The sequence below is a fragment of the Leptopilina boulardi genome, unplaced genomic scaffold (assembly GCF_019393585.1).
Source record: "Leptopilina boulardi isolate dan_hultmark-lab unplaced genomic scaffold, ZJU_Lbou_2.1 LbouV2_392, whole genome shotgun sequence".
Taxonomy (NCBI): Eukaryota; Metazoa; Arthropoda; class Insecta; order Hymenoptera; family Figitidae; genus Leptopilina; species Leptopilina boulardi.
This window is the reverse complement of record NW_026137965.1, coordinates 3,639,459-3,652,525: the sequence shown is the minus strand read 5'-3', so window position 1 is coordinate 3,652,525 and position 13,067 is coordinate 3,639,459. Positions and strand designations below refer to the sequence as shown.

Genomic DNA, 13,067 nt, shown 5'->3' with positions numbered 1-13,067 from the left:
AATAAAAATACTTCTTTTCAAGGAAAGAACATATTTTTTTAACACGCTTTTTAAAACCATTTTTTTTTTCTCAAGTGGAAATTAAAAATTTGTTCAAATTCAAATTAATGCAATTTATATAATAATTAAAAATGTGTAAAATAAAATTTCTTAATTGGCAATATAATAAATAACTTAATTAGCAATATATTTAATATCATTTAATTAAATAATTTTTCTCATGTGCTCGTTATATATATATCTCGCAAATAATTTATTTAAAAAAGCTTAACTTTCCAAAAAAAAGGTAATTTTAATTTAAAGTATTTTTATACATGGTGGCTTCATTTGACATTTACAAGTACCTAATTATCATCACACACTCATTAATTCCAGGGCAATTGACCTTGCTTTATTTTTCGTTTATGTATACTTTCGCTTGAAACATATAGACACGGTAACTGTCAAATTGAAAAATAAGCAATAAAAATTTTATTCTAGACTTGTATTCATTAAAAAATAAAAATCACTTCAAATTTTTTTTTTATTATAATAAATTATAATAATTATTATTAATATTATTATTATTATTTATTATTATTATTTTCATCATTTGTATTATTATTATTAAATTTTTCATTATTATTGTTTTTATTATTTTTATTTTCCTATTATTTTTTTCAATTACAATTTTTTTTTCTCTATTTATCTACAAATTATTGAGAAATTTCTGAACAAATAGTAAAGTATTTTTCGTGTGAATGATAAAAAATGTAATTTATATTAAATCATCATCATCAATTATACATCAAGTGCGAGGAATTTCTATCGACATTTGGGAAAATACAAGAAAAAGAAAAAAAAAATGGAAATTCCTCATTTATAATAGTTGAATGCTTTCCTTTCATATTTAGTAACGGGTCGTCGTCTCTCTATACATACACGAACTTCACGGAAGGAATGGTAATGAGATTCGTTTTATATTGCCTATCGCGTCGCAATAATAAACGCTTCATATATATATATATATATATAAATTGCACAATATCAAATGGCTTTCCATTCAATTCTAAATTTTCAATTCTTTCAATTTAAATCCCATAATAATTTTACATATATGCCAATCAAATATTTATATTAATTTTGCATTTTTACAAAAAAAAAAAAGAAATTTTTTTCTCCTTCATTAATATAATACAAAGGCACTTTCGAACAATGAATAATAATAAAAATAATTTTAATAATTTTTATATAATAATAATAATAATAATAATAATAATAAAAATCATAATTTAAATATTTAAAAATTTCCTTATTATTTCAACTCGATGAAATTGTTTTCTTTCTATTGCATTTCTATTCTATTCAAAATTCTATTTTCAAATTAAAATTCAAATTAATAAAAAGTTGACTAAATTTTTATTATTATTTTTTTTTTAAATCATTCATATATTATTTTTAATCATTTTTTAAAAATATAATAAAAAATACCGCAGTATTTTTTTATTATATTTTTACAGAAAAAAAATCTTCACCTGGAACAGCGATATATATCACTAAAATAGCGAAAGTTTTCGCTATTCTAGAGAAATATATCGCTGTTTCAGATAAAATTTTTTTCCATGTCCAATAATACAATATTAATACGAAAATTAATACAAATATTGAGTATAATAATTTTTCAGAGAAAAAAAATAATATGCGAATGGAAATAAAATTTTTTTTCCGATGAGTTAGAATTGTTAGAAAAATTCGAAAAAAATTGAAATTAAATTAAATGAAAATCAAAAATAAAATCTATTTTTAATTTCTCAAAATATTTTTCTATCAGTCAAATTTTTGAAAATTATTTTTTCCTACACAGTAATGATTAATTATTCCTGAAGTTTCAGTTTCCTTTTTAATATACTCTTTTGCATGAACATACTAATAATAATAATAATAATAATTCTTGTACATATTGTGATAGACATCTTTCCTCTTCCTCCCGGATCCACCATTAATTGGATCTCTCGATATAAAGAGAGAGAGAGAGAGAGAGAGAGAGAGAAAGAGAGTTCTTGCATTTCAAAGTTAGTGTTTTACATGTTATAATAACTACGTATACACTTTAAGAGTCCTTGAGATACCTTTCGTTCGTTTGAGATCACGATTTGTATTTATTATACGATGAAAATGTATAAGTTCGATGCACTGAGACTTTTCTGTATATATATATATATTTCACTTTTTTTTTCTCTTTTCTTTTCCGTTTAATACGATATTATCAATACATGCTCTAAAAACCATTTGACATATTCCATTCACAGTGAATGTGACAGATTATAAAAGTAAAATTGGAAGCAATAAACATTTCATCGATATATATATATATATATATATATATATATATATATATATATATATATATATATATATATTTATATTTCCACGACATCATTTATTAATGATTCCCGCGATAATAATCAAATTCGAGAAATATTATTACTCCCTCTGGAATTACTATATATATATATATAATATTGAGTTTATAATTATAAACATTAATAATATTCAATAATTAAAAAAATTATACTATATGATTTTAAAAAGAGAAAAAAATTTTTTATTTCATTCAAATAATCGGTTACTTGACTATTATGGAATATTTATTTGGTGCAAATAAATATTTATTTGCATTAAATAATTTTTTTATTTGAATCAAGTAAATTTTCTTTTCAGTGAATATTTTTATATTTCAATACAAAAAAAAAGAAAAAAATAATAAAAAATAATTTAATAGATAATTAAATGCGCTGTAATTATACTATACACCCAAATGTTTTATTTGAAACAAATATAATATATTTCAGTCAAATAAACGAATCTTTGTCTCAGAGCCTACTGGCCTATTTATTTGGTGTAAATAAAAAATTTGGTTTTTCATGGAAAAATATTAATTTGCAATATATAAATATTTATTTGTAACAAATATTTACTTGAAATAAATAAATATTTATTTGTAAAAAAATTAATTTGCAATAAATAAATATATTTATTTCTAACAAATAAATATTTATTTGCAATGAGTAAATATTTATTTGTCTCTGAGAATTTTTTTTTTTTAAACTCACCCCTTTTTTGAAAGTGCGATGAATTCCGCAATTTATCTGAAACAAAAATAAATAAAATTTTGTAATAAAAAGACAATATTGAAAAAAAAAGATTACGAAAATTGACGGGGGATTTCAATATTTTTTTGTTTAATAATAAGTTAAATTTCCGCTTCTATATATATTTTTTTCCCCTATAATATAGGTACAATTTCTCTTTGGCACAATTTTATCATAACTTTTTTTCCACTTAATTAAATTCTATTAAACATCAATAATTATACGTTCCTGTAAGTCAATGGAGCAAAAAATAGCACCTTTTCTACATAAACTTATAATGGATATAAAAGATTATGATTTTAACGGTTAACTCAATTAATTCATAAAATACAATAATAATATAAAATACCTATATGAATTTCTCAAAACTTTCAGAAAACAATTGTCTATGAAAATAATATATATTTTTTTATTGCAATTACAACATTTTTGAATTTTTTTTGTTTTTATATTTAGAATAAAAATAAAATTTTAATGGATTACAAAAAAAAAATTTCTAAACATAATTGTTAATTTGAAATACTACTTAAATATTAAAAATATTTTCAGATTTCACTATGTGAAAAATAATGAGAATTTAGTTAAAAATTTCATTTAAAAAATAATTTTCAAAAGAAAAAACTAATGGGGAAAAATTATTTTATTTATTAAACGATTTTTAGTTTTCTATTTTTAATATTTAAAATTACTAACAATTTCTATAAATTTTATTTTATATCTAACTAAATATTATGATTACTTACACAACTAAATAAAAATAAATAAATAAATTAATTATTATATAATAATAAAATGCTTGGTCTGTCCTTCTGTTCTAACTTGAAGTTGGCCTTTTCTGATTTTACGTGTTTTTTCCATATGACGTGTCAAATTTTGACAATTCTTTTTATCATTTTTGCCAAAGTTGTATAATTGTGTTTCCAAATTTCGGAATAAGTTTCTTTAAAATTCCAAATTCGAAAATTCAATTCACGAAGCTGAAGTACACAACGTTTACAAACGAAATTTTTTTTAAAGTTGTATATTGATTCAAAAATTGTATACAAATACAAAAAATTTATGATGAGAAAAAGCATGCGCCAAAAAATTTTGTACAAGAAAGTAATTTGAAAAAAATTAATTTTTAAGGCACCAGGGGCCAACGAATACCTATTAAATATTAATTATAAAAACACAGGCCTCGAATCAACTTAAAGACACAAAAAAGTCGTTTTAGTCGATTTATATTCCAAAAAAAAGTGGATTTGTTTTTTATTTTAACAAAAATATTTTACAGATTTTTAAATAAAAAAAAATTTTTTTTTAATAATAATAGGGTTAAAGTTGAAATTTTTAGAAATAATTAAATTTCAAAAGATATTGTTCATTTTCAAACAATTATTAAATTTTACAGAACTAAAAATAATTTATCAAACAATTTTTGGAAAACATTTTTTAAATTTAATTGAATTTTCAAAAGATTTAAAATTGAGATTTTTGAAATTAATTGAAACTTTAAGTGATTTTTAATTAAAATTTTAGATGATTTCACTAAAAATTTATTAGAAAATGCAGACAAAATACAATAATTTGAAAATCATTTTTAATTGAAAAATGGTTTCAGATAGTTGAATTTTCAAAGAATATTATTAAAATAGTTAAAAATAATTGAATTTCCTTAGAGTTATAATTGAAATTATTAAATTTCAAAAAAAAATTTTTCAATGGAAAATTTTAGTAATAATTAAATTTTAGATGCTTTTAAATTCAAATTATTGAAAATTCAATTAATTTTGAATTCAAATTTTTGAGAATAATTAAATTTTATTTGATTTTAAATTTGGAAAATTATTCAATTTCAATTCATTTTGAATTCAAAATTTTGGGAAATAATTAAATTTTAATTGAAATTTTAGATAATAATTTAATTGAAGTTCATTTTTGATTGAAAATTTGGATAATTAATTTTGAATAGAAATTTTAGAAAATAATTGAATTTTATTTCATTTTAAATTGAAAACTTGGTAAATATTTAAATTTTAAATTGAAAATTTTGGATAATTATTGGATTTTTAATTGATTTTGAATTAAAATTTCGGGTAATAATTGAATTTTAGTTTATTTTGAATTGAAATTTCTAAAAAATAATTCAATTTTATTGTGATATTTTTTTTAATTTATAAACAATTGTTAAATTTCATAAAAATTTTAATTGAAAAATAATTTTGATATAATTGAATTTGTGATGTATTTCATTAAAATTATTAAAAATAATAATTAATTTAGTGAAGAATCATTGTAGTTGAAAATTTGTTAAATAATTGAATTGAAGAAGATCTGAATAAGATCTACATTTTATACTAAAAAATGTATTTTATTTACATTTTTTTTCAAATGTAAAAAAAACTCGTATTTTATTCAAAAAAGTCGATAAAAGTCGAAAAAAAGTCGTATAATCCGAGGCCTGTAAACATATAATTTTCATTATTATCATTTAATATGTAATAATATTCTAACAAATTAAATTATTATTGATAATATTAATCTTTAATTTCTTTATAACAAACAATTAAATACTCAATTTGGCGCGCTTGCGCGCCTTTAATTTTTCTAGTTAATTAAATAAAAAATTAAAATAAAAAAAAAAAATAAATTGATAAATAAATATAATTTTGAATAAATAAAAAAAATGGTCCAATTTTATTTATATTAGAAAACAAAATAAAACATTTTTAACAAAATATCGTGTCGATAAAGTGAATTTGTATATAGTGTTTCATTCTAAATATTATACAGGGTGGTTAATCCTTCACATAATTCTCAGATAAAAGGTACATTTAATAGTTAATAAGCATTTCATGTAACGTAATTTTCAGAGCTCGTTTTCTGAAGAGAAACCCCAGTGAGTAAAGTATTATATTTAATTGCGATAACCAAGGTAAATTATCACGAACTGGAAAAACGAGGTTCAAGTCAAGGGAATTCTCCGAGGAATTATTCTACGTTATGATTATGCACATCTTCCCTGTTTAAAAAAAAATTTTTTTTTTTTAAAATTTTTTTTTGGGTGAATATATATTATATATTTATAAGTATATATATATATATGTATATAAAGTCGCATGGCAACAGAGTGTAGTGGTTCGACTGGAATCATATCATAGCGGTCACAGCAACATAACTGCACCTACATTTGCACTTTTAACTTTATATATTATACAACTTTATCATATCAAAACGGGAGAGTTTACTTTATACACGCATAATGTCAACAAGAAAATTTCCAATTTTCAACAAAAAATCCCACAAAATTGGGGAAAAATTATTTTATTTCATTAGAAAATTTTTTATTAATTACCTAAAAGGTATTTTTTTAATAAAATCATTTCATTTAAGGAACAGTTGTTTGATAACAAAATTTAATTGAAACCAAAAAAAAAATTTATTTATTTATTTTGTTTATTTATTTTATTTATTTAATTAATTTATTTATATTAAAAAAATAACCAAACAAAATTATAAATTTAAAAATAAAAAGTGTATTAATATAAAAAAATTAGTTTTAACCACTATATATAAATATATAGACGTAGGTAATTTAAAAACATTAATTTAAAATTGGGACTCGTGATTAAAGGCAATTAATTTATTTTTAGTTTAAGCGTTTATTATAAATTTGAAAAAAATACAAAAGGTGAAATCTGAACACTTATATATATATATATATATATATATATATATATATATATATATATATATAATAATTTAATAATAAAAAAAACTCATATATACTTGAAACGTGTACTTAACGAATTACTTGTTTAGTGATAGGATAAACATATCTCTCTTGATACCGTAATTAACTTCGTTCTCGTTCATTCGACAAGATTCATCTTTTTTTTCCCCAAACAAGTTAGATATTATTTTCCATATAGGCGTTTTGCAATGGGGACGTCAAATAAAAAATTTATAAATAGAAAAGAAATGAAAATGAATTAATTTTTTTTCGCATTCTTAAAAAAAAAGTTTATAATGTATATATATTGGAATTTTAATATATAATTTAAAACAATTTAATAGTTGTGAAATACTTATGGCCATTCGGTTTTTCTCAGAATTATGTGAATTCCATGCAATGTTTGCAATTTTTCTTTTGTTTTTTACTTTGCTTTAATTCCACAATCGATTTTGAATTAATTTGTGGAATCTAGCCTAAAATAACTGAATTTTTAACTATTACTTCATTGTTAATATATTATTGATACAAACTGTCATTTATTGCAACTATATATTATTTATTGCGATTAATAACTATTCGAAATACTTTTAATGGTAACTACTATTAATAGTAACTACTATCATTAGTAACTACTGTAAATAGTAACTACTATTATTGGTATCTACTATTAATAAAATCTACTATGAATAATAAGTACTATTAATCGTAATTATTGCGTTAATAGTTATTGTTTATAAATAGTGGTTATTATTAACGGTAGTTGCAATTTACAGTAACTACTATTTATGGTAGTTAGTATTTAAATAGTTTTTATTTATCAATAGTGGCTACTATTAATGGTAGCTACTATTAATATTAACTACTGTTTTCATTGTAATTATTTATTAATTGTAACTATTAATAATGGTAACTACTATTAATGGTAACTACTATTAATAATAACTACTATTAATTATTGTTACTATTTTAATAGTTATTATTTATCCATGGTAGCCGCTATAAATAATATCTGCTATTCATGGTAATTATTATTAAAATAGTGACTATTATTATTACTATCAATAATAATTACTATTAATGGTAACTAATATTAATAGTAACTACTATTAATAGAAACCACTGTTTTTATAGTAATTATTATTAATCATTAGTGGCTACTATTAATAGTAACTACTAATAGCAGTAACCACTATTAATGATAGTTACTATTAATAATAAAAAATATTAATGGTAACGATACTAATTATTATTATTTAGATATTATTCGTTATTGTCAGCTGCTATTAACAATAACTACTATTAATAGTAATTATTATTTGAATAGTTATTGTTTATAAATAATGGCTTATATTAATGGTAGTTAATACTAATGGTAACTATTATTTATGATCGTTACTATTTTAATAATTAGTATTTATCAATAGTGGCTACTATTAATATTAACTACTGTTTTAATAGTAATTAATTATTAATGGTTACTATGAATAATAGTAACCACTATTAATGGTAACTACTATTAATAATAACTACTATTGATGGTAATTATTATTTTAATAATTATTGTTTATAAATAGTGGCTATTAATTATTTTTAATGGAAACTACTATCAATGGTAACTACTATTAATAATAACTATTATCATTGGTTGTTACTATTAATAACTACTATTATTGGTAGTTACTATCAATAATAATTACTATGAATGGTAAGTAATATTAATAGGAACTACTATTAATAGTAACCACTGTTTTAATAGTAATTATTAATCATTAGTGGCTACTATTAATAGTAACTACGAATAGCAGTAACCACTATTGATGGTAGCTACTATTAATAATAACTACTATTGATGGTAATTATTATTTTAATAATTATTGTTTATAAATAGTGGCAGTTAATTATTTTTAATGGAAACTACTCTTAATGGTAATTATTATTAATTTTAACTATTATTATTAATGGTAACTACTATTTTAATAGTTATTATTTATCAGCGCTAATCACTATCGATGCTGATTATTATTAATGGAAACCTTTATTTATTACTTAATAATAGAAAAATTTGCCTAACCACGGACGCACGCTATAAATATTCACATATAATATTCAAAAATATTTTGTAGATATTTAAAGTTTAAAAATATTCAATTTAAGAAAAAAATACACGGATTTTTAATTAGAAAAAAGTTTTAGAATATAATATTCTTAAAATGAGAAAAAAAAAATGATTAATTTAAATATTCTTTTTTAATAATTATATAATGCATATATATTTTACAATTCTCTTCCAATAATTGTAAGAATAAAATTAATGTAATTATCTTATATTCTATTTAAAATGGAAAAATTTAATTAATTGCTATTAATTTAATGAAAACTGAAAATTTTAATTAATCTCTATTAATTTAATTAAAATTAACAAATTTAATTAATCACCCATTAATTTAATTAACAAAAATTTAAATAGAATATTTCTAAAATATGCATAGCATTTAGAAGAAAATCCCCACCTGTATATTCAACATCCTTTTATGTTAATTTTTCAAAACAATTAAAAATAATTACAAAATTGCAATCGGATATTTTATATAATATGTGAATTATTTCAAGGAAAATGTAATCAATTTCAATTCAATTCAAAAAATTTTTTTTTTTTTTAACACAGTTATATGAATCTTGTGTCGCGTTTTGAAGGAGAGTCCGTTCGTTCTTTTATATAAAAGAGGAATTATATTGAAGTTGATAAAAATCTTGTTTGTAAAGAAGGCATTAACGATCTCGAGAGGTGTATTTTTTTTCTTTCCTTTTTTTTTTTTTCTTCGAAGTTTCAGTGTTGGTAATAAACACGTCGGAAACTCGGAAGCCATTGACGGATGCGCTCTTGCCCAGCGAAGGATTCTGGGCGCAGTCTTCAGTTTAGTACTGTTATAACTTCAGCTCGAGGCTGACGTTGAACTTCTATACGGTTCGTAACAACGTGTGGATATGTATTTCTATTGGGAGTTCAAAAGTGTGTCTCTATTAAAACGAAAAATAATAATAATTACACAATATTTTACAATTTTTTTTTCCCTTTCTATAAAAAATTTAAAAAAGGGCTTGTCTCGTCAATTTAATAAATAAATAAATAAAAAACCAATTTTGCAGGAGAAAAAAAAATTAATTACCTTATTACAATATAATTAATTTTTTTACATTGTAAAATTTAATTAATTTAAAAAATAATTTTATATAGTTCAAAATTTACAAATTTGATGTATTTTACACTTTTTTTTTTAAATTTACTCATTTTGTATTTTTTTTTATATATAGAAATGTTCGTACGAGGAAAATTTTCGGAGACAACGAAACTTTGAATTAAAAAGTGAAAAAAGCTATTGTGTCAAATAAATAAAAAAAAAAAAAGGAAAAAATATTAAGGAAGTAAGAACACAAGAACAAAAAAAAAAAAAACAACAGTGATAATGTGCGATAATGACCGTGAAATAAAATTGAAATTATATCCACTATATATAATAATCTCCTCATCGCGTTATTATACAATTAAAAATTTATTATGAAGCTTAGCTAATGTAATTTTTCAATAAACACGTGAAAAAAAAAAAAATGTTGTGCCTCAAGAAACGGAGAACTTACAGTTTCACGCAAGGAGCGTGTAATGAACTTCCGAGGAGATCGAAAAAGGATAATCTGGATAACGAATCCTTGAACATTGCCGTTACAACATTGCCTCGAAAGCACAGGTGAGTCAAGATATATTTACACACATTAGCCTCGAATGCAAAAAAAAAAAAATTTGCCTCTTATTAGCTTCAATGGCAAAAAAAATAGCGCTATGGAAAAACTATCCGCCTCACTGCCCGAGGAATAAAACTTAATTATCGCGCACAATCCTTGTTAAACAATTAGTATACACAGAAGCCTTGCAGAATGCTTCAGAATCTCAAAAAAAAAAAAAAAAAAAAAAAAAAAACTATACCATTTTATTTTTCATAAAGGAATGTTACAGTAAAATAATTTTTTTCTGCCTACAAAAATTTTCGCAATTACGAAATGAAAAAAATTTAATATTAAATTTAGTAAAATTTAATGAATATTAAATTTAATAAAATTTAATAAAATTTAATGAAAAATAAATTTAATGAAATTTAATAAATTTTTCTTTGGAAAAAATATTTTTTTAGATATATGTATGGGTAATATCTTTGTAATAAGTTTGATTGCGACAATATTCCGCGGGCTTTATGAATAATTCTTTATTATAAATAAAAAAAAAAAGAATTCAATACGCATTTCCTGGTGGTAAAATCGATAATTTATAATTAATAATGCTGACTTGTGAAAAATAATTTTTTTTCGCTTACTTGGGATTAATTAGCTATAGAAAAAAAAAATATATATATATATATATAAAAAAAGAGAATAATGTATATGAGGATTGCGACTTAATTATAATGTGTATTAGTCGAATTTACATTATACGACATTCGTTCTTTAAACTATAAGATTGAAATTAAATTCCCTAATATATTAATTATTCTCCTAAAAATTTATATTAATTTCGAATTAAATTATCACAAAGTTAAAAAAGAAACATAATAAATATAAATAAATAATAATAAAATAAATTTAATAAATGTAAACAAATATTAATAAACAAATAATAATAATAATAAAATAAATAAAAATAATAACATATAAACAAATACAATAATAATGACAATGAAAAAAATAGTCTTTTAAAATATTTGTACATTAAAAAAAAAATTTATTTGATTCAAATAATCGATTATTTAACTACTATGATTATAATCAAATAACCAATTATTTAAATCAAATAAATTTTTTTTTTCACTGTAGTATTTATCATTTTATTTAATAGTTGATTTAATTAGTTAAATTAGTGATAATTCGTTAACTAATTTGAATTAGTAAAAATTTCTACTAATTTTTAGTCGTTTTTCACTAAAACTGTAGTAAAAAAATATTACTAAATCCAATAATAATATTCTACTAAAAAGTAGTATAAATTTCTACTAAGTTTTAGTTATTTTTTATTAAAAGTTTAGTACAAATATAGTACAAAATCAAATAGTAATATTTTACCATAAAAATTAGTGAAAATTTCTACTAATTTTTAGTTGTTTTACACTAAAATTTTGGTAAAAAAATTACTAAATCAAATAATATAATAATATATTTTACTAAAACTCAGTGAAATAAATAAACAAAATTCTGCTAATTTTTAGTCATTTTTCACTAAAACTTTAGTTAAAATACAGGGTATTACTAAATCAAATATTAATATTTTACTACTAATTAGTAAAATAAATAAAAAATACAGAAATTTCTACTAATTTTTTGTCATTTTTTACTTAAAATTTAGTAAACAAAATATTACTAAATCATGTTTTACTAAAAATTAGAAAAATAAATAAATAAATGTTTACTATTTTTTTGGTCATATTCCACAAAAACTTTAGTAAAAAAATACTAAATTAAATAGTAATATTTTACTGAAAATTAATGAAATAAATAAAAAAAAAGAAAAAAAAATTCTAATAATTTGTAGTCATTTTTCAGTATTAAACTTCAATAAAAAAATACTATATAAAATAGTAATATTGTACTAAAAATTTAGTAAAAAATTCTATACTAATTTAAATTAGTAAAAATTTAGAGAGTATTATTTTTTAGTATTCTAAACTAATAGTATTTTTAATTAATTAATTTTTAATCTTAATTTAGTAAATTTCCAAAAAACAATTTCATTTATAATTATTTTTAAAAAAATTCCATAAATGGAAAAATGTTTTCTATAAATCCCTAGATTTTTGTCATTATTCTAAAATTATTATGGAACGTATCTGTGTGGTAAAGTTATTATCCGCAAGTGAGTTTTATTTCGTTATGTCTGACATTATTATTGTTATTATATACATTTGCTGTGCGGATAAACAATTATTCTCCTCTGACGAAGGACGCAGAGTGAGGTAAAAGTAAGTAAAAGTAGTTCAATAAAGCTTGAGTCACATGAATTATTGAAAATTAAAAAAAAAAAATTATTGCACGCGTACGCGATGTATACAATAACAAAATCCAACAATAAAATGGGAGGGGTGGAAGGCAATTTTTTTTTCAACCTCATTCGCTTCGAGTCACATTTATATATATATATATATGCGAGTAATATAATCAATCCTAAAGATCTTTTCTAA

General features: G+C 20.4%; 2 protein-coding genes across 4 annotated transcripts in view; one reads left to right on the top strand and one right to left on the bottom strand.

Annotated features, from left to right (window-relative positions):
* LOC127288524 (NADH dehydrogenase [ubiquinone] 1 alpha subcomplex subunit 10, mitochondrial) overlaps positions 1 to 13,067 on the bottom strand; it is a 132,217-nt gene that overhangs the window by 20,481 nt on the left and 98,669 nt on the right. The window contains exon 5 of the mRNA XM_051316022.1: positions 3,093 to 3,128. Coding sequence (XP_051171979.1) covers positions 3,093 to 3,128 — 36 coding nt within the window. The remainder of the gene's footprint in view (positions 1 to 3,092; positions 3,129 to 13,067) is intronic.
* LOC127288513 (protein cordon-bleu) overlaps positions 9,709 to 13,067 on the top strand; it is a 131,624-nt gene continuing 128,265 nt past the window's right edge. The window contains exons 1-2 of one of the 3 annotated variants that reach the window (XM_051315997.1): positions 9,709 to 9,814; positions 10,162 to 10,592. In XM_051315997.1, the coding sequence (XP_051171954.1) occupies positions 10,456 to 10,592 (137 nt within the window). In that variant the 5' untranslated portion in view covers positions 9,709 to 9,814; positions 10,162 to 10,455. Of the gene's footprint in view, positions 9,862 to 10,161; positions 10,593 to 13,067 lie in introns of all 3 variants that reach the window. The other 2 variants (XM_051316005.1, XM_051315998.1) reach the window with 2 other exon arrangements.